The sequence below is a fragment of the Danio rerio genome, chromosome 4 (assembly GCF_052040795.2).
Source record: "Danio rerio strain M-AB ecotype USA chromosome 4, GRCz13ab, whole genome shotgun sequence".
NCBI classification, from domain to species: Eukaryota; Metazoa; Chordata; class Actinopteri; order Cypriniformes; family Danionidae; genus Danio; species Danio rerio.
Window position 1 is genome coordinate 28,642,266 of NC_141024.2, and position 22,156 is coordinate 28,664,421.

The 22,156-nt window shown below is 42.9% G+C and overlaps 1 protein-coding gene across 3 annotated transcripts in view; it reads left to right on the forward strand.

The window, feature by feature from the left end:
* The window catches only part of slc6a1l (solute carrier family 6 member 1, like), a 92,798-nt gene that overhangs the window by 69,292 nt on the left and 1,350 nt on the right, over positions 1–22,156 (forward strand). For all 3 annotated transcript variants that reach the window (XR_015483251.2, XM_087248303.2, XM_087248302.2), the window contains 5 exons: positions 1,188–1,300; positions 1,629–1,760; positions 15,863–15,965; positions 16,059–16,159; positions 16,252–16,419. Coding sequence is in view for 2 of the 3 variants with exons in the window: in XM_087248303.2 (XP_087104429.2) it covers positions 1,188–1,300; positions 1,629–1,760; positions 15,863–15,965; positions 16,059–16,159; positions 16,252–16,419 (617 nt within the window). In the remaining variant the exon portion in view is untranslated. The remainder of the gene's footprint in view (positions 1–1,187; positions 1,301–1,628; positions 1,761–15,862; positions 15,966–16,058; positions 16,160–16,251; positions 16,420–22,156) is intronic.

The window sequence follows — 22,156 nt, forward strand, 5'->3', positions numbered from 1 at the left end:
ATACTTTTTAAACATCTGAACTTTAAGTGTTATGAACATTTTACAATAAGGTTCCATTAATTAATGTGTTTCATACATGAACAATGAACAAAACTTTTATTGATTATTACTCATATTTTAATAAAACATAGTAGTTCATTGTTAGTTCTTGTTGATACATTACAGTAAATAAAGTTGACAAGCACATTTTTTTAAAATTGCATAGGGTTTCATAAAGTACTTGAAAGCCATAATTAATTAAAACTAAAAATATCTTACTATGTAATCACTTTGACAATGTTAAAGTCGCTGTTTAGATTTTTACATGAGTAAAACCTCTAAAAGTATCTGAAATAATTGTATCTAAAATAATATTAATAATAAATTTCCCAGAGATGGATGCTGGAAGGGCATCCGCTGCCTAAAAACGTGCTGGATAAGTTCATTCTGCTGTGGCGACCCCAGATTAATAAAGGGACTAAGCCGAAAAAAAATGAATAAATTAATAATAATAATAATAAAGGTTTATTTGAAAAATAAAGTTTTACATAAAAAAAAAAGATTTTAAATGTAAAATACTTTTAGACACCCTCGACTGCTGAATTTGCACTTTATTTCAATACATTTCTTGACATGAGAGGGTGAGTTTTTAAACATCAATATTTCTGTATATTTCTCAAAAATATGGCCAGGGTTGTTCTAGGGGCCCCACTGCTGTTGTTTGTAGCAGGAGTAACAGTTGCCACCATCAAGTATTATCAATTACTTGCTAGATGAATGGGCTTGTTTGGAAAATGAAATGAATTGCAGAAGTTGTGATCACTCAATTGCACAAGTGCAAGCAAATTTAAATAATGCAGCAGAGAAAAGTTTCGGAGTAAAAGTATAGAATTTTAAAAATAATTGTAGTTGATTAAAACTGAAAGTTGTCAGGAAAAAAGTACACATATACATATATACTCTCAAAAATACAAACAGTATTTTCATTCTTAGTTTATTTTACCATATAGGTTAACTTACATTAAACAATATAACCTTATTGTAAACTGTGACATTTTTTTTTTTACAATTTCAAATAGGGATTTTTGTAATAATAATAAAAGTCATGGCACATGAGTGCCCTTTTATTTGATTTTGTTGCTGTAAATTTTAAAACTGTAAAAATGTATTTTTTGACACTTCGGATGTTTGTGGTGGTTGAATATCAGGTCCTGGTTTGGCATTTTTGGCCTATCCTCAAGCTGTCACACAGCTTCCCATGTCTTCACTCTGGGCTATTCTCTTCTTCTCAATGCTCATGATGCTGGGGTTGGACAGTCAGGTATTATACACACATACAAATTCAGCGCATACAAATTAGTAGCTTTAAAAACAGCAATATCCATTTTATCCATCATGTAAGAAAATATAAAATATTTATAAACTTTTTAAATATCTGATTTATATTAAGGTTTATACTATTATACCAGGAACACAAATCATATATTTTTAAAAATAACTGACTAATGAATTTGCAAAAAATAAATGTTGTTTTTTTTTTTGGGGGGGGGGGGGGGTTGTCCAATAAGATTTTTTTTTTAAGTCTCTAAACCACAAAATCACTGCATGACTTTTTTTGTGTTTTTGTGAATTTTGTGTTGTTGTGACAGTTTTGTACAGTGGAAGGCTTCATCACTGCTTTAATGGATGAATATCCTACAGTCCTAAGGAAGAGAAAAAAAATCTTCATCCTAATTGTCTGCCTTGTGTCATTCATCATTGGATTCTCCAACATTACCCAGGTAAATATAACTACAGTAGCTGAAAACACCAGTTTAAAGAATGAGACAGCAATGCATGTGTCAGTGTTATGTTCAGTTTTGGTATACTTTTTATGAGTACTGTGTTAAATTTTGAATTTGGTAGTAAATTAGTTCCCTCTCAGTTGGTCAGCCTGAGTTATGAAAGAACGGCAGATTGGGCAAATCACTCTGAAATGTATGCTAAAGGGCCAATGAAATGCCTATAGAATTGTGAGTGCAATCTTACAAGTGCACTCTCTCCGCATTTAGGAGTTTATAAGGAGCACATGTGAGACAGCACTTCAGACTTGTCTTCAGAGCCATTCACACCTCTGAAAAGATCCTAACTATTACTGAGCTCCTGACTTCCAGAGTTCCAATGTTCTTCAGTTTGCAAGGGTGTGTAATGGTGCAACAGTGGTCAAGCTGGGATCTTTTTCCTCTCCCTGTGTGCTTCTTTGGCAACTATAAAAAGCAGTTTTCACAAAGAGAGCAACATGGTCTGCAAACACACTTTTCTAATCATGTCAAACTGATTGTGTGTTTCTGGATGCAGTAGTTTCCAGTTGGATAACAGTCAAGGTTTCTGTATTTCATGTATGGCAGTCTAGCATGTAGACACTGCTCTTGTGAGAAGTTTATCCCCACACTCACTGTTGCATCTTGGTGAGCACTCCCACTACTAGAGCACACAATGTATAGGCTTCATTATCTATCAGGATGGCCATCACTTTCTTAGAAGGGTGAGCTGTCATTTTCTTGAGGAGAGTCTTGGTTTGCACCCTACAGGGTGCCTGTGACCTAGAACCTTAAATAAGATATGATAGCTGTGTCTTACTAGGTGGCCTCAGTTGTTGTGATTGGAGGATCCTGACTGAGTAGATGGGTACTATGTGGAGGATAAAAGGAGAGATGTAGAACACTCTCGGTTTCCTAGATATCCCCTGTATCCTGGAGAAGGATGAAGTGCTCCCAGTCTTCAAGCTCTTCCACCCTCACTGTCCGCAAGCTGCCACCACCTGGAGAGGTAAGCTCCTGGACAAAGCTTTTCTGCATCCCTCACTACCATAGCCTACACTGCTGCCATCACTGCCATGGCCACATACCATCAGTACAAGCCCTGGCCAAGCTGCGCTATCACGGTCCCTCCCCAGTCATCATGTGTGACCTCTGCACAGATCTTGACCATGTTCTCTGCACCGCCATGTCATCCACTATTGTCAGATGACACAAGTTTCCCTGAGGCATGCCAACAAGAGATGAGTGGAGTTACTCCTGCTTTAAAAACATTGCAGTGCAATAAAAGAGCATTTTAAATAAAGCATTTTGTTCTCTCTTTGGGTGTGAACTCTTGAGTGTTGCCAGTATGGGACAGGCTGCCTTCCAGTTCACAACCACAACACAGTTCACTATGGCTCTGAATAGGTCAGAGGACAGGTTAATTTCCCTCATGCCTCCAGCTTCTCCACAGGATTCTGGAAGTATGGTAGGAGCTGCAGTCTCTTCTTCTACTTTTCCTTGAGATGCACTGCATGCTTCCATTTTGCAACAAGCATGCAGCTGCTGGTTCGTAGACTGAACCATGGCTACATTGCTATTGCCTGGAACTGTTGGCATTGTTTCATGCTGTCCGCCGGTCCCCCTCCAGTGCAGGAAACAATATGCATACTGGTCTGGATGAACAGTATGTTGGTGGTTACTTATTTAAACCACCCGGAGGGCATAGACTTTAGCTGCATTTATTATTTTATAATGTTATACAATTGCATACTGTCCACATCCTTGCCCAGCTTAACCATGCAGCAGACAGGTTCTTGTGGCATCTTACATTCCTAGGAGAATGGTGACTCTACCCTTGCAGAGTCCAGCTAATTTTAGAGAAGCCCAGGCCAACCTGTTTACCTCTATGGATTTCACCCATTGCAAATGTCTCATTTCCTGAATGAGGTTTCCGTCCACACAGATGTGATGGCACATAGTTGGCTGCAGGGCATGTGCATATACAGTGGGTATGGAAAGTATTCAGAACATCTTAAATGTTTTACTCTGTGCCATTGCAGCCATATTGCATATTGCAGCCATTAGCTAAAATCATTACCCCATATTGACAGAAAAACACAGAATTTTTTATGTTTTTGCAGATTTATTAAAAAAGAATAACTGAAACATCACATGGTTTGAAGTATACAGACTCTTTGCTCAGTATTTAGTAGAAGCACCTCTTTTATCTAATACAGCCATGAGTCTTTTTGAGAAAGATGCAAGTTTTTTACCCCTGAATTTGGGCACCTGCTGCCATTCCTCCTTGCAGATCCAGTTCTGTGAAGTTGTATGGTAAACGTTTGTGGACAGCCATTTTTGGGTTGCTCCATAGATACTCAATTGGGTTTTAGTAAGGGATCTAGCTGGCCATTCAAGAACAGTCACGAAGTTGTTGTGAAGCCACTCCTTTGTTATTTTAGCTGCATGCTTAGAATCATTAACTGTTCGGAAGGTTAATCTTTGACCAAGTATGAGGTCCTGAGCACTCTGGAGAAGGTTTTCATCCAGATTATACCTGTACTTGGCCACATTCATCTTTCCCTCGATTCATTCTGTCCCTGCAGCTGAAAAATACACCATAACATGACGCTGCCACTTCACTGTTGGGAGTGTATTAGACAGGTGATGAGCAGTGCCTGGTTTTCTCCTCGCATACAACTTAGAAATAAAGACATGAAGTTCTATCTTGGTCTCACCAGACTGTATTTCCAATATAAAAAGTAATTTTGGACTGGATTTTTTAACCTTATATCACAGTCTTGGACATGTGAAAGATTAGTAAGAACATTGCCCTTGATGCATTGTTAGTTTTTGTGCAGCAAAAGATTTTCAGTTTTGCTCCCTAACTGTTGGCTGTTTTTGGCCCATTGACTTCCATTATAACCACTTTTTGTTATTACAAAACCCTGACACCATATAATCATGCATTTTTTATTGTTGCTGGATGTTCCTGTAGGGAAGAGGTCAAATTTGTCATTTTTACTGTTGATCATCAATTGGCATTAATGACCCTTCAGATAGGCCTGTACCAAAAAAAAAGCTTAGATTCTCAATTTTATATGGAGTACAACAGCAAATTAAAGTGTGTGTATTGGTGTCTGTAAATGTGTGAGAGTGACCTTTGCACACTTATTGACCTTTTCAGACTTATTGTGTGTAATGTGTTTGAAAAACCAAATATGCATATCGGTTATCAGAACTACATGGAGTACACAAGATCAAAAAGAAGTCATTCATTCATTCATTTTCTTGTTGGTTTAGTCTTTATTAAGCCGACAAGAGCCTATTAAGCCTTTATTAATCCAGAATCGCCACAGCGGAATGAACCTCCAACTTATCCAGCAAGTTTTTACGCAGCGGATGCCCTTCCAGCCGCAACCCATCTCTGGGAATCATCCACACACACACTCATACACTAAGGACAATTTAGCCTACCCAATTCACCTGTATCGCATGTCTTTGGACTGTGGGGGAAACCGGAGTACCCGGAGGAAACCCAAGCAAAGGCAGGGAGAACATGCAAACTCCACACAGAAACGCCAACTGAGGCGAGGTTCGAACCAGCGACCTTCTTGCTGTGAGGCGACAGCACTACCTACTGCGTCACTGCCTCGCTACAAAGAGAAGTACAAACTAAAAAAAAAAAAACGAGGTAAGTGGATTTGCATGCCATTCTGCTGGTTATTTGCTGGTGTGAAGAGCAGCAAGCAACAGGATAAAGGGATTTCACTTGTACCAAAGTTTAAAAAATGGTTATGGAGCCTGACCCCTCCAGCGAGCTGAAGGATATATTGTCTTCTCCCTCTGACACTACAGACTCAGAAGGGTCAGATCCTGATTTTGTTGTCAGCATGACCAACCTTCATGGACGTTGCACGATGAGAAACTGGACAAGGGTGTCATCCACAGATCTTCCTGCCTACATGGGACTACTGATTTTTTTTTATCCAGCATTAAAACAGGTCCAAAGTGGAGTCCACGTTATTTTTTTTCTTGACAAGTAAGAAATCAATACTAGATTAATTAATCTAGTTAATTAATCTCTGGGTGGCGAGGCAGTGGCGCAGTAGGTAGTGCTGTCGCCTCACAGCAAGAAGGTCGGTGGTTCGAACCTTGGCTAATTTGGTGTTTCTGTGTGGAGTTTGCATGTTCTCCCTCCCTTCGTGTGGGATTCTTCCGGGTGCTCCGGTTTCCCCCACAGTCCAAAGATATGCGGTACAGGTGAATTGAGTAGGCTAAATTGTCCGTAGTGTTTGAGTGTGTGTGTGAATGTGTGTGTGGATGTTTCCCAGAAATGGGTTGCAGCTGGAAGGGCATCTGCTGCGTAAAAACTGGCTGGAGAAGTTGGCGGTTCGTTCCGCTGTTGCGACCCCAGATTAATAATGGGACTAAGCCGACAAGAAAATGAATGAATGAATAAATGAATCTCTGCAGCGGCCGCAACCCATCTCTATGAAACATCCACACACACTCATCCACTACGGACAATTAAGCCTACCCAATTCACCTGTACCACATGTCTTTGGACTGTGGGGGAAACCGGAGCACTCGGAGGACACCCACGCAAAGGCTGTGAGAACATGCAAACTCCACACAGAAACGCCAACTGAGCCGAGGTTTGAACCAGCAACCCAGCAACTTTCTTGCTGTGAGGCGACAGCACTACCTACTGCGCCCCTGCCTCGCCCTTAAACATGTTTATTGAATTATTAATTACTTGTTTTTTTTGGCATTGTGTTTATCAAGGCCAGATTTTTCATGTGCGTGTGTGTGTGTGTCTTGTGTTTCCCCTTCGTTATTTCTGCTTTGAAATCCTGATCTGTTCCTGCCATGGATGCTTTCTCAGTGACATGGCGAGCCACCCTCTCTAAAAAGATTGCACCTGGAAGTAAACTGATCCGTTGTTCAATGAACTGGTATAATAAAACATAATCTGCATCCATTATTACTTATTTTTGTTTTTATTCATTTTTTGGACTTGGACTTTTATTCTTTTTTTTTTTTTGGAGCTCGTTCTGGACTGAATTTTTTGCATCGAACTGGAACTGAAAGAACTGAGAGTTCAACATTGAACTCTGAACCACATTTTTATTTTTATTTTATTTACATTCATTACAAATACAAAACGTGATTTGTGAAACTGAATTTGTTGAGATCTGAAATTATAAATTATAATTTGAAGTGTTGGTGACTTCAGTCTATTTTTTGAATTTTCTCCTTTTTTATTTTAGCTTTCGTAAAACTGAACTGTTTTTGACAGTTTATTTGTTTTATTTTATTTTCCCCATTTAATTTGGTAAAAAAAAATACTTTCCTCATTTATTTAGCTTTGTCTTTGAGCCTAAAATCTGTTATAATTTCTATGCACTTTTGTGAGGGAACAAAAATATTCTAATATCTCGTCCGAAAGAAAAAAAAATAGCAAATACTGCAGTAACGCATAGCTACGGGTGACACATTACATTGTCTGGTATGACTGTTTGGTTAACCCGCTTTCTGGGTTCACTACTTACTAGTTGTAGCAGCCCCATGGCATCAAAGAAGGAGGCAGAGAGTTCTCACTGATGCTTGCACGGTGATTTATTTCAATAGCATGAAACACTGCAAAGCTTCACTTGTCACCGTGTTGACAAGAACACCGTAAAACTACACAAACGAAAAAAAAACATTGTAAACAAATCACAAGAACATAAAGCATAATATAAACAGACATTCACAATACAAACAAACACAGTGCACCATTTAAACACAGTGCACAATTCAATAAACAACATCAAAGTAGCTGCAAACAATTATACAAACATACCTCGTTCCGCTTTGCCATAAAAGGGGAGCTAAACGGTTCTCATTCGTTAAGCTGCTGGAGTATGCTGCTCATATTTATTTTCAGCACGAGACAACAAACACCTGTTACACACCGGCCAATGCTGATTATAAGGTGCTGGATGGGGAGCTGCTAAGCCCAAATTACAGGCCGTTGCGCTCTAGTGGTGACTTAAGGATAGGGAGGATGGAGGTCATTACACTCCCACCAAATCATGTTATTGTGAATAAACAACCTAACACAAACATATCATACAGTACATGATTTCAACTTGAATGACCACCTATTAACATAAAATGCATTGCACCTACACTTTAGATTATGTAAAGAAATGGTCTGATGCAAGAAGGTCACTTTGTATAAACACTCACTCGCTCTCAAGCAGGACCACTAATTTTTGTACTGGTCTTTCAAGAATTGTAGGATTTGAGCACCGTTCTTGCTTTTTGTATGGTCTTCCATCCCCTATTTGAACTTTAACTCGTCGAACTAAACCATCATTTCCCTGAATTACTTCAACAACTCTACCTAATTGCCACTGATTTCTGGGCATCATTTCCTCTTTGATGATGATTATGTCATTGACTTTGAGATTGCGGCGAGGTACATGCCATTTCTGTCGTGTAGAAAGGTTGAGAAGGTACTCCATTTTCCAACGACACCAGAACTGCTCTATCAAATACTGAACTCGACGCCATCTTTTTGTGGCATACATGTCCTCTCTCTGAAAGTTCCCAGGAGGTGGAAGAGCAATCTTTGATTTCATTTGAATTAGATGATTTGGCGTTAGAGGTTCTAGAGATGAGGGGTCATACAAACTGTTTACAGTCAACGGACGACTATTCATAATTGCCATTGCTTCATAAAACATAGTTCTCAAGGATGAATCATCAAGTCTGCCCGGACACTGAGCCAGGTTGGCATTTAGCACATTGCAAACGGTCCCTATTTGCCGCTCCCAGACTCCACTGGCATGACTTGCTGAGGGGGCATTAAAGACAAATTCACATTGGGCCTCATTAAGAAATAGTTCCAATGCCTTTACATCACATTCATTGAGAGCCTCTTTAAGCTCATTCCTGGCTCCCACAAAATTCGTGCCATGGTCACAACGTAACTGACGCACGGCACCACGAAGGCTGATGAAGCATCTCAGGGCATTGATGAAAGTGTCCCCAGCATCTCCACCATGTCTGTAGACGGATCCTCCAGCATTTCAATATGAACTGCTCGAGAGCAGAGACAAGTAAAGATAAGGCCATACCTCTTGTATTCTTTTCGACCCCTTTTTATAATGAACGGGCCAAAGCAGTCCATGCCAGAGTAAGAAAAGGGGGCAGAGACTTCAATACGCTCTCTAGGAAGCTCAGCCATCTGTTGTTCTTCTATTGGTCGCCGGAGCTTTCTGCACTGAACACATTTGTGAATTAATTTAGCCACCAATTTACTGCCACCGATTATCCAAAATTAATTTGCTCGAAGTTCCATGAGAGTTTGATACCTCCCTTGATGACAAACCTTTTTGTGATAGTGTGTCACAATAAGTTCTGTTATGTGACTATCCTTTGGCAGGATAACTGGATGCTTTAGCTCCTCACTCAAGGATGCCCCTTTCAACCTTCCTCCAACACAAAGAAGGCCTCTTCTCAATATTGGATTAAGTTGAAAGAGCATGCTCGAGTTTTGAAGAATTTTGTCTCCCTGAATCATCTTCATCTCACGAGAGAATGCCTTTTCTTGGACAAGCTTGATCAGGACCTCAGAAGCTTTTACCTGTTCTTCCACTGTGACAATGTCATTGGGTAATTTCTGACTTGAGGCCAGTCTTCTAATTCTAACGATCAGCTTAATAAGAGTTCTCCATGAAAAAAATCAATTGAATTGGTTGAGAAAGTCTGAACTATCACAGCAGCTAGTTGCAAGAGTATGAACAGCTCTGACCTCAGGATCACCTACCAACAAAGTATTGGAAGGGTTAGGTGGTGGGCACAATTCTTGTTCCCAAAGAAATTTAGGTCCTGAGATCCAAGATGACATGCATGTATCCGTTATGTCAAGGCCTCTCGAGCAGTGATCAGCTGGATTTTCAGATGTCCTAATATAATGCCATTGACTTACATCTGTGATGTCTCTGATTGCCTGAACACGATTCGCAACAAACACATGAAATCGCCTGACATATGCCAACACAACTTGAGAATCGGACAGTTCCAGTCTCGGGATGCTTTTGATTTTTGTTGGTGCTACTTTAGCTTTAGACATTACAAGACTGCAGTGGACTTCATTTCTATTATTTTTGAGCCTAAGGTAAAAACATGCACGTATCCTAGATTGCTTGCGTCTAAAAAAATTTGCAGTTCTGTCCTAACAATAGTGCCAAAGGATGGTGGATAATAACATCTTGAAATGCTGAAATACTTAAAATCTATAAGACTATCTTTCCATTCCTCCCACCGTGGGAGTAAGTCCCTGGGAGAAATGTCATCCCATTTGATGTTTCTACGACACAATTTTTGCAGGATGAGTTTTTCTTTCAGGAGAAAGGGTGAGACAAACCCAAGAGGATCGTACAAGGAGGCGACAACTGAAAGAATCCCCCTGCGTGTTGATGGCTGCTCCTTCAACTTGACATCAAAGGTAAACGTATCATTATCCATAGACCACTGGATGCCCAGAACATGTGCTGTTGTGTAGGGATTCAGATTTAATGCTTCGTTGGTATGTGCCCATTCTGAAGGATTCACACAGTTTAGGACTTCCCTTTTATTTGAATTGAATTTGTGAAGGTGTAGACCCCCACGCTTGCACAGGTCTTGGGCTTCAACTATTAACTCTTTAGCTTTGTGAATTGATGGAACAGAAATCAGCCAGTCATCAACATAGAAGTTTTTATTGATGAAGGAAGAGGCAGACGGATATTCAGACTTGTGTTGTTCTGCCAAAAATTTAAGACCAAAATTAGCGCAACCAGGAGATGAAGCTGCGCCAAATAGATGTACAGCCATCCTGTATTCTTGGGGCTCTCCCTCCATGTCTTCATTATCCCACCAAAGGAATCTTAAGAAGTCTCTTTCTTCAGGAGGAACAACAAACGGATGGAACATTTTTTCTATATCGCATGTTACTGCGACAGTCTCCTTCCTGAATCTACACAAAACTCCAATTAAGGAATTAATTAAGTTTGGGCCAGTGAGAAGCATATCATTAAGAGAGACACCATGAAACTTTGCAGAGCAGTCAAAGACCACTCCTAATTTGCCTGGTTTATGGGCATGATAAATGCCATGGTGAGGTATATACCACACCGTTTCTCCATCAGGTATTGTAGGGGCTGGTTCTGCATGCCCCACCTCAAACATCTCTTTCATGAAACCTCTGTAACTAGCATAATACTGTGGATTAATTTTCAGCTTCCTTTTCAGATGTTGCAATCGTGCAAGGGCAAGTTTCTTGTTGTTAGGTAGTAAAGGAGGGTCATTACTCTTGAAGGGAAGAGGCAGCTGATAATGTCCATCATCATTCTGCTTGACATTTTCACTAAGAATTTGTATGAATTGGAAATCTTCTTGGGATACATGTTTTTCATCCGGACATCTCTCATTAAAATCAGACTCCAATATCCTCAAGATCTTGTTTGCCGATGGAACCAATAACTCCTTCACTGAAACTCTGTGAACAAACCTTTGGCTACCTGGTCTATCCAAATGGGGATTACAAAGGCCTATGATGCTCCATCCCAGTTCTGTTTTTTAGAGCAAAAGGCTCATTATCCTTACCAATAATTACTTCTGTTGGAGCTAAAGCAGTGGGGCAATCGTAACCTATCAATAATCCTATGTCACAGCTCTGTAATGGAGGCAACTCATGAGCTATATGCTTAAGATGAGGCCATTGTGTTGCGGTCTTTCTAGTTGGAATATAAGCCTTGTCCACAGGAATAAAGTCACAAGTATAGGCTTGCTGCACTTGAATACATTTTCCTCCCTGGAGTCCACGAACTTGAAGTCCACTAACCTTATAACTAAAAGTGACTGTATCTGTAGCTGTCATGGTGCTTAGTTTTAGCTTCACTGCTTGGCTGTTTACACGCAGCTCCTCCAGGAAATCCTTTAGGATAAAGGTTGAATCACTCTGTGTGTCGAGCAGGGCATATGTAAGAATTTCATTGTGGGGCTCTTCTACTGTTGAGAGGAACACAGGAACGATGCTAGACGTGGCAAAAGAACTTTGTGTTATTGCATGAGAATTAATTCTTTGAACTTCTTGACTTGTTTGCGCATCTGTAGGAACTGCTTCTGGTCTTTGTGCTTTGACAAGCCATTTGTCTCGATCTACATGTAGGCAAGTTGGATTGTGCAGGCCACATGTACCACAGATGTGTCTTCGTTTACAATTTTTTGTGATATGTCCTTTTCTTAAACACCCAAAACAGAGATGGTTCTCACGAATAAAAGATGTTTTCATATCTGTGGACTTTTCTGCAAAGATGGGGCATTTTGCTATATTGTGCGCTTCATTATTGCAAACAGAGCATGGTGACTTTAACTGGAAGTCCGATTTCTTTGGTGCTGAACCCTTAACCTGAGCCATCGTGTTCAAGGCCTTGGCTCTTTTGGGAAATTTCACAAATGGGGCCTTCAAACTCATCAGTAGTGAAGAGGTGACAGGGTTGCATGCTATCTTTATTCCCTTTTTAAAACCTCTACAAACCGTTTAAAGCTTGGGTAGTCACCAGACTTGTCTAACTCATCTACCACAATTTTGTTCCATTTGCGTACAATCCACTCAGGTAACTTTTTAAGTAATTTGTAATTTTCCTCACAGTCATTCAAAATGTCCAACCCTTTACATGAGGAACAGCTTCCACACATCCTTGTAGAAAGTCTGTAAATTCTCTTAACGCCAGAGGATCGTTAGCTCCAATCTTAGGCCACTTCATGAGTCTGTCTCTAAAAGCTCTCAGAACAATGAACGAGTTACCATATCTCTCTTCCAGAACCTTCTAGGCGCCTTGATATGCATCTTCAGAGTTTCTATAAAAGAAACCCTCAACAGCCTTGCGGGCTTCTCCAGCAAGATAGGCCTTTAAGTAGAACATTTTCTCACTCGCAGAAATTGACTTGCAATCAATAAGTGCAATAAAGGAAATTTTCCAGTCAATGAATTTTAGTGGATTGCCAGTAAAGGTTGTTGGTTCTGGTGTAGGTAGTCGACTTATGCTCAGAGAGTTTATAAATGCTTGAGTTAGGTTTGCTACCTCTTCAGTTTTCTGCACCTCCTGAAATGCCTGATGTGAATGAAAAGACGGTGCCTCAGGATTTAGCTGGAACTTGCTATCAGCTTCTAGAAGACTGGGTCTAGTAACACTGCTCCTTTCATCCTCACAGTCTTCAAATTCATTATATGCCCTTACACGAGCTGCAGCTACCTTGACTTCCTTATCAACCTTTAGCATCTGCAGCCTCATTCTCTCCTTCTCAAGTCTTTCACTCATTTCTGCTTCCATTTGTTTTATTTCAGCAAACATCTTTGCTTCACTTCGCTTCCAGTCATTTTGTATTTTCTGTAGTTTCGCTTGTTGATCATAAATTTCTTTCATTGCATTAGCTTGCTCTACCTTGGCTGCTAGCTCAGCCTCTGCATCAGCTCGCTTACTGGAAGTTTTGGAAGAACTTTTTGACTGGCTTTCCAAGCTTGGACATGATTCTGAAATTACAGTTTCAGTATTTGTGCAACCAAAGACAGATGCATGCTCATCCTTGTTGAATATTTGTCTTGTTTTCTCTTTAACAACCACTTCATTATGAATCTCATCACAAGTTTCAATTCGGTTGCTAACTAAATCACAAATTTCTGCAGTTAAGGTGGTGCAAGCGTCTACTTTTCTGACAATTTCTGTGGTTGTAGTACGATTGCGCAGCAAAGGAGCATAACACTGATTAACTAAATCTTGTTTGCTTTGAATATTTCTTTGAATTAGATCAAGATTTTCACGAGTGCATAAAGACTTTAATTTTGACCTACTTTCTTTAGCCATTAGCTTCCAGCAGTCATAAGCTTTGTTAAATGCTTTATGATGCTTCTTTGCTTCCTCATTATGCATCTCCAGGCCCTTTTCTGTTAGACTACCCTTTCGTGAACTGCGCCTGATTTGCTGATTTTCTGTGGGAACAACTGATAATTCTGCTGGGAGTGACATTTGACTTGCTTGCTCAGCTGTTTGCTTTATTGTGTCTTCCATTTTAGTTTGTCTTTAATTGCAAAGAGCGGCAGTAACCTTCTTGCATCAGACCATCTTTATAATCAGACACTCCAAATAGAAGCGAACAGATATAAAAGGCAAATGTCTAACAACTCTACAGATTAAACATTCAGAAATTTGACAGAATTAGACTTTAAATTGTATAAATGCATATAAAATGTAATGCAAATAACATCTTAGTGTATATTTTGAGAAAAACATTAATATTGTCAGCCTTTTAGTGATTAATCGCAAACTAATTCACTTTTAAATACCTTGAAATGATTTACATACCTTAAATGATTTTAAATACTTTAAATACTTTAAATACCTTCAAATACTTTAAATACAATCAAATACTTTAAATACCTTCAAATATCTTTAACAGTTACCTTTAAAACCCACAATTAAACATCTTCAAGAACTTTAGAAAATTTTAAAGATGCATTAAAGTCTCATTTGTTATAAGAGTTTCAACCTATAAAAGTTAAATCACTCAATATTTAAGAGTTCAATTTGTGATTAATGTCACTTATCTTGCTTTAATCCGGAGCCCAAGTCTGTAACTGTAGAAATGACTTTATCTGCTGTCTTCTGGCTTTTATTGCGTGCACAGCACCCAGCGTTGCCCGTCCGATATGCCGACCAGTCTGTTGCGCGCGTGATGAAACAGCAGCGTTCTGCGTTGAAAGCCTCCGACGCCACGTCACACACACATGATGAAACAGCAGCGCCTCACAATGAAAGCCTCCGATGCAGCGTCAAACACGCGATGAAGCAGCAGCGCGAAGCGATGAAAGCCTCAAATGACAGCGAGTTTTACTGTAGCAGCACCATGGCATCAAAGAAGGAGGCAGAGAGTTCTCACATGCTTGCACAGTGATTTATTTTAACAGCATGAAACACTGCAAAGCTTCACTTGTCACCGTGTTGGCAAGAACACCGTAAAACTACACAAACCGAAAAAAAAAACATTGTAAACAAATCACAAGAACATAAAGCATAATATAAGCAGACATTCACAATACAAACAGACACAGTGCACCATTTAAACACGGTGCACAATTCAATAAACAACATCAAAGTAGCTGCAAACCATTATACAAACATACCTCGTTCCGCTTTGCCATAAAAGGGGAGCTAAATGGTTCTGATTCGTTTAGCTGCTGGAGTATGCTGCTCATATTTATTTTCAGCGCCAGACAACAAACACCTGTTACACACCAGCCAATGCTGATTATGAGGTGCTGGATGGGGAGCTGCTATGCCCAAATTACAGGCCGTTGCCCTCTAGTGGTGACTTAAGGATAGGGAGGATGGAGGTCATTACACTAGTGATCCCATATGCTAATATTAGCCTCAGTTACTATAACATATTCAGCTGCTGTGGTGCTTTACATACATTTTCTTAATATGTAGTTCAGTTATACCTCAGAGTGATCGAATGAAAGGGATCTTCATGGTTACAAATGTGACCAACATTCCTTGAAGGAAATAATAAGAGGGAATGGAGATGTTATATCTCATTGCCACAGTAGCTGAATCCCCAGTTGAATGCTAAGCCACACTTGACTCCACATTGATACCCTGAAGTGATGTCGCACATGAGGTTCTTACATATATACTTAAATGTCTGCACCTGTGAGATTGCGTTTGCCAATTCCAAAGGCATTTCATTGGCTGTTCTTCTTGTGGTTTGCTTAGTCTGTCATTCCAACATAATATCTACATTCAAGGGTTACCTCCATAAATGAGAATTTTTCTTACAAGTGCCAATTTGTTACAATGGCTACCTATTCTGTTTGCCTGTCATTTGTTTTGTGTAGTTCACTGTTAATTATCTTAATTTATAAGTTTGGTTTGTGCCTGCATTCTGCTTAAAGTGTATTTATGTTTGCTAAATAAAGACCCTTTTTTATTTAATTAATTAAAGTCAATTGTGTTGAATTGCTATCACAACTGAGACTGATTGTGTTTTTGTTGTTGTTTTTTTAGGGTGGCTTATATGTGTTTAAACTGTTCGACTACTACTCAGCCAGTGGAATGTGTCTTCTTTTCCTGGTCTTCTTTGAGACAATCTCCATTGCTTGGTTTTATGGTACTTTTGTTCAATGTTGTCACTGTTTTTGATCTCTAGCTTGGGTGAAAAGGTTGGATTTTTAAAGTTGGATATATTTTCTTTTTTCTTCAGGTGCAGAGAAGTTTTATAAAAATATTGAAGAGATGATTGGTTATAGGCCTTGTGGCTTTTGGAAACAATGCTGGATTTACTTTACTCCAACCATTTGTTTGGTAAGCACTTTATCACACAAACTATATTGATGTCATTTTTTAAACTAAATTAATGATACATTTTTAATCATTCTGGCTTTTCTGTTTTGCAGGGTGTTTTTACGTTCAGTGCCATAGAAATGACTCCGCTGACACTGGGGAAGTATGTGTACCCAGCCTGGGGTCAGGGAGTTGGCTGGCTAATGTCCCTTTCTTCAATGGTACTGATACCCGGTTATATAATCTACATGTTCTTCTCTACCAAAGGCAACATCCGACAGGCAAGGTTTTTCATGGATTTAATTTATACAACCCTAAATCAGAAAAAAGTTGGGACAGAATGGAAAACGCAAAAAAAAAAAAAAAAAAAAAAGCAGTGATTTCTAAATTTTCTTTGATTTGTATTTCATTGCAGACAATAAAACAAATATTAATTAATGTGAATAAATGTGTTCTTAACAATTTGTATTGTTTTGTTTAGTTTTTTTAAACACATTTTCCAATTTTGGTTCTTGCAACACATTTCAAAAAAAGTTGGAACAGTAAAACATTTGCCACTTTGTAATGTTGAAATTTTTTTAACAACACATAAAAGACATTTACGGATGGAAGACACCAAATGATAGTGTAATTTGGTCCCATTCTTCCAGCAAACAAGTTTAAGTTGGGAAACATTACAGGGTCTTCAATTTTTCAATTTTGTACTTCAAAACGTGTCACACATTCTCTGTTGGAGACAGGCCTTTCAAGTATCTGTTATGCTCTTTAATCCACACTCAGGACTTTGTAATTTGTTCATGATGTGGTTTTGCATTGTCTTGTTGAATTATGCATGGGTGTCCCTGGAATCGAAGCCAGCATATTGTGCTCCATAATCTCTATGTACGTTTTAGCATTAACGGTGCCATCACAGAGGTGCAATTTACCTTTTCTCTGACACAACCCCATACAATGACAGACCCAGGCTTTTGAACTTATTGCTTAAACACTTTTTTTAAAATGTGTTACAAAAACCAAAATTGGAATTGAAAAAGTGTTTGAGAAGAAAATAAATACATAAATAACGTTCGAGGTTACAGATGTAACCCTTCGTTCCCCGAGGAGGGGAACGGAAGTGCTATAAGTGGATTTGATTTGAAAATCCACGTATGGGAGGTTTCGGTTCAGAAGCCGCTTGTCTGAAGGAGTATTGAACAGGCCAATAAATGCAATGAATTGGCAGCGTAAGCTTGCACAGGTGTGCTTCATTGCCAATTATCCCAGCATATAAGCACACCTGGAGCGAGCAGACGCCATCCTTTTAAGCTGAAGAGACTTTCAAACAGCTAAGGGACAGACATTATGGCGACGGAGTATAGCACTGAAGTTCCCCAACCGAAGGGGAACGTTCGAGGTTACAGAAGTAACCCTTCGTTCCCCGAGGATTTAAGTGGATTTGATTTGAAAATCCACGTATGGGAGAACTATGGAAAGCGCCATAATGACTGCACCTTACCAATGCCCCCGATGAGGGGATAGTCAAGCAAACGTGACGCACCCACATCATGGGAGGCGCGGTGTCCCTGGCCCTAATTTATCCTACTTTAACAGAAGTTTTACGGATTCAGATATATTTTTGGGAAGTCGTGAGCGTCTAGATAATTCTAGGAAAATACGACAGTACATTGGGAAGCATGCAATCCCGATAGGGAGGACGCTGCAGAGGCCATCCGCTACCCAAGAGGGGAATAGATGGCAGAATTTACATATGGACTAGCCCTAAGAAGGGGGAGTACGCATAGAAAAAAAAAAGTGGTTAGCGAAGAGGGAAGACATGGGTCCACCCGGGGGGGGGGACTTAACCGTGGCGGAATAAGCATATGGGGTTGCCTAGTGGGGATCACGCATAGCAGGCACCTAAACCCAAAACGCAGGCTGACCAGTTGGCAGACCAACAATGTAGTGGGCCAGCAGGTGACTCCACCGCTGAGTCAGTGCTGGGGGCCACGGATGATGAGGTTGTGCGTTCCCACGGTGCTGCCAGCCACCGCGTCATGAGAGCAGAGATGGCAGCCACGTAACCTTGAGTGTGGAGGGCGACAGCCTGCTCTCCAGCTTCTCTCGGCGTAAAGAAAGCACAACGCTGATCTGGCAAATTACGGGGGTCTTTTCTGCGAGAGACACACCATTCAGTAAATAGACTCCACTTCAGGGCATAGGCGCGCTCGTGGAGGGGGCTCTAGCCCGAGTGACTGTAATAGCCACCGCAATTGGAGGTTACCTAAGTCTTCCTTGCGTCTAAGGACCTCCAAAGATCGGCGAGGGTGCCAAATGGTGCCCTGTCCCTGAGAGAGTAGGTGCTCTCTCGAAGGGAACTGCCAGGGGAGGGAGGAGGAGGGAGAGCCAGCAACCTGTTCCTCGTCCTCCCTGACCTTGCACAGTAACTGCGCGAGCAGGCTCACTGGGGGAAACGTGTATTTGCGCATGCCCCGAGGCCAGCTGTAAGCCAGTGCATCCGTGCCGAGAGCACACGGTCAGGGAAAAAACATCTGGCAACGAGCGATCTCGGGGGAAGCAACAGATTGATCTGGGCTTCCCCGAATCGCGCCCATATCAGCTGAACAGACTCGGGGTGGAATCTCCATTCTCCAGGACGTAAGGCTGCCGTGAGAGCGCATCAGCTGCACGGTTGAGCTTGCCTGAAAATGAATGGCGTGCAGCGATTTCAGCCGCGGATGACTCCAGAGGAGCAGACGGCGGGCGAGCTGAGACATGCGGCGAGAGCGCATACCCCCCATACGGTTGATAAACGCCGCCGCCGTACTGTTCGTCCTGACCAACACGTGTTGCTGCTCCAGCACCGGAAAAAAAAACGGTGGAGAGCGAGGAACACTGCCAACAGCTTCAGGCGATATGCCAATGCAACTGGGTACCTTTCCACAGGTCCGCAGCCGCATGCCCGCAACGCACAGCCCCCAGCCCGTGTTGGAAGCGTCTGTTGAAACGACAACAAGACTGGACACCTGTCCTAGAGGCACTCAGGCCTGTACGAACGAGGGGTCGCTCCAAGGGCTGAGGGCGCGGCGACACAGCGCAGTAACAAAGACTCGGTGTGCGCGCGGGTGCCATGCACGTCTGGGGACTTAATCGTGAAGCCAGTGCTGAAGTGGTCTCATATAGAGTAATCCGAGCGGCGTGAAGCGGCTGCGGATGCCATATGCCCCAGGAGCCTCTGAAATAGTTTCAGTGGGACCACTATTTTTCTGTCGAGCTCTCTCAGACATTACAGCATCAGCTGAGCGCGCTCTCCGGAGAGGCGCGCTGCCATGGTGACCGAGTCCAGCTCCAGCCCGAGAGAAGAGATCCTCTGCACGGGGCGAGTTTGCTCTTTTCTCGGTTGACCTGAAACCCCAGCAGGTGGAAGTGCCGAAGCACTTTGTCTCTGTGCATAATCAATTGGTCCGAGAGTGGGCAAAAATCAGCCAGTCGTCAAGAAAATTGAGTATACGGATGCCCACGAGCTGAAGGGGCGCTAAGGCACCCTCCGCGGGGTTGGTGAGGACCCGCGGAGACAGAGAGAGCCCGAAGGGGAGGGCTTTGTATTGCCAAGCTCGACCTTCAAACGCAAACCGCAGAAACTGATGGTGGCGAGGAAGAGTGGAGACATGGAAATACGCTTCCATCAGGTCTAATGCTGCAGCCCAACCAAAAGGACGAACGCACCGGAGGATGCGCTTCCGCGTGAGCCCTCTGAACGGCAGCTTGTGCAGACAGTGGTTCAAAACGCGCAGATCTAGGATTGGCCGTGACCCACCGCTCTATTTGGGCACGATGAAGTGTGGGCTGTAAAACCCGCTCTCGGCTGGAGGGAGCGGCTCGATTGCATCCCTCGCCAGGAGGACAGCAATCTCCTCTTGCAAGACAGGGGCGGACAGGGGGCTGACCCTGGTGAATACACACCCGTGACTTGGGGGGCCGTTTTGCGAACTGGATCGCATTACCGAGTCTGATTGTGCGTATGAGCCACCGCGAAGAGCTGGCCCGCGCTAACCAGGCAGGCAGAGCTCTCGCTAATGGACTCATCGCTACAATCGCTGACGTACCAGCAGCGGGGCAGCGCGGAGTGGGTGTGCTGATCCGGAAGCGCGCGGGTCCCACGGAAGAGCTGGAGGTGAGAGATTTGCTCTCACTCCACACCCGAGCTCTGGAGGGGAGACTTGAGGGGTGGGAGAAAGGAGACGTCCTCCCAGTGCTCGTGAGCCACTGGCAAAACGCACCGAATCTGCAAGCTAGAAAGCATAGCGATCCAGACTGGCAGATTTCGGGCTGTCACATTCGGGGAAGTGGAAAAGTGCTCTTTCATAATGTTTACATGGTAGTAAAAAGTGTCGTTGGAAATGGGGCCCCGCCCTACAGCGGGAAAAGAGCAAGTTCTCTCTTCTCCAGATGGCCTGTCCCAGGGACGCTTCGCGGTCCGTTGCCAGAGTTAGCGGCGTTCTGGCCAGGGGGGCTGCCTGCTTCTGAGGTGCTCGACGCGCTCGCTTCGCCAGAGGCGTGTGCGGGGGGCGGTGCAGCTCTCGTAGGCGGGCGCCTTCGGCGATGAGCAGGAATGAATGGCACGGCGGGCGGAGTGGCTACAGACCGCCGATAAGACAATACCCATCAACTGCTCTCTCACCGCCTCGAATTCCTGGGGGAATTCACAGACGGTGTCGCCGAACATGGCTTGGGATTTGGGAAAGTCAAGAAAGCGGACTTTGTCGACTTCGCGCATATCAGCCAGGGGTGGCGTTCTTGGATCACTAATGTGGACATCGTCCTCCCCAACACACACGCAGCGGACTCAGTAGTCCGAAGAGCTAAGTCGGCGACGGTGCGAAGCTCGTAAGCCTGGGTTGGACCCACCCTCGTGCAGCTCGGCCAGCACCTGCCTTGTAAGCTCTAGCTCCGAGGGAGGCAGATAACTTATAGGCTTTGGATGGGAGACGAGGCGGACCCCGCCAAGGAGAGGCACCGTGCGGATTGACCGCCATCGCGCACTCAACCTGAGGAATCGCCTTTCAGGATCCGTTGTGACAGCGCTCACCTGCCCGGAGGGGGCGAGCGGGTCTGGATCATCATCGGACAATGAAAGCCCACCCTCCGATGCCGCGGTGGACGTCTGGTCTCCGGTGTCATCGGGCGTAAGGGCTACCATCTGTTAGAAAGATCGCTTTCCCCGTCCGAAGATTGGATAGAGCGCTTAGAGGAGCGGAAGGTCCGCGGGCCCGTGGACGATGGATTATCTCTCATTGAACCCTCAGATCTGCCCGAGTGCCGGCTGCAATGCAGGGGACAACTGGGGTGGTTTGCCCATTTGCAAAGGCTATGGGCGATCTTCACTACGCAACAGTCATGGCATCGCAATGATGACATGAACTGCCTGCGAGCAGCGCATTAACTTGCTGGACCCCCCAGGCATGCAACGCAGTGCCCGTGCCCATCATCCGAGGACAGGAAACTACCACATCCAGAAACGCACAGTCGGAGCGCCGTCCTGAAAAGGACGTGCTGCACGACTGTGTTGCTCTCTTTGTGAAATTGCAACTTTATACGCACCGCTCTGGAGGACCGGACCCAAAGAACACCAGGCAAGGGAGAAACCCAGCTCGACCGTCTGCCGCTGCGTATACACACCCTGGACCGGGAGAATGCACTCGTTCGCTCGGAATCGCTGGATCACATCAGGAGGAACCCTCATCGACTCGATCAGAAAGTCTCTGAAGCGAAAAGGATGGCGTTTGCTCGCTCCAGGTGTGCTTATATGCTTGGATAATTGGCAATGAAGCACACCTTTGCAAGCTTACGCTGCCAATTCATTGCATTCATTGGCCCGTTCAATACTCTTTCAGACAAGCGGCTTCTGAACCGAAACCTCCCATATGTGGATTTTCAAATCAAATCCACTTATAGCACTGAAGTTCCCCAACCGAAGGGGAACAACTTATACATTACATAGTGTTTGTTGTAATGTCTACAATGAAGTACACGTAAGTTAAA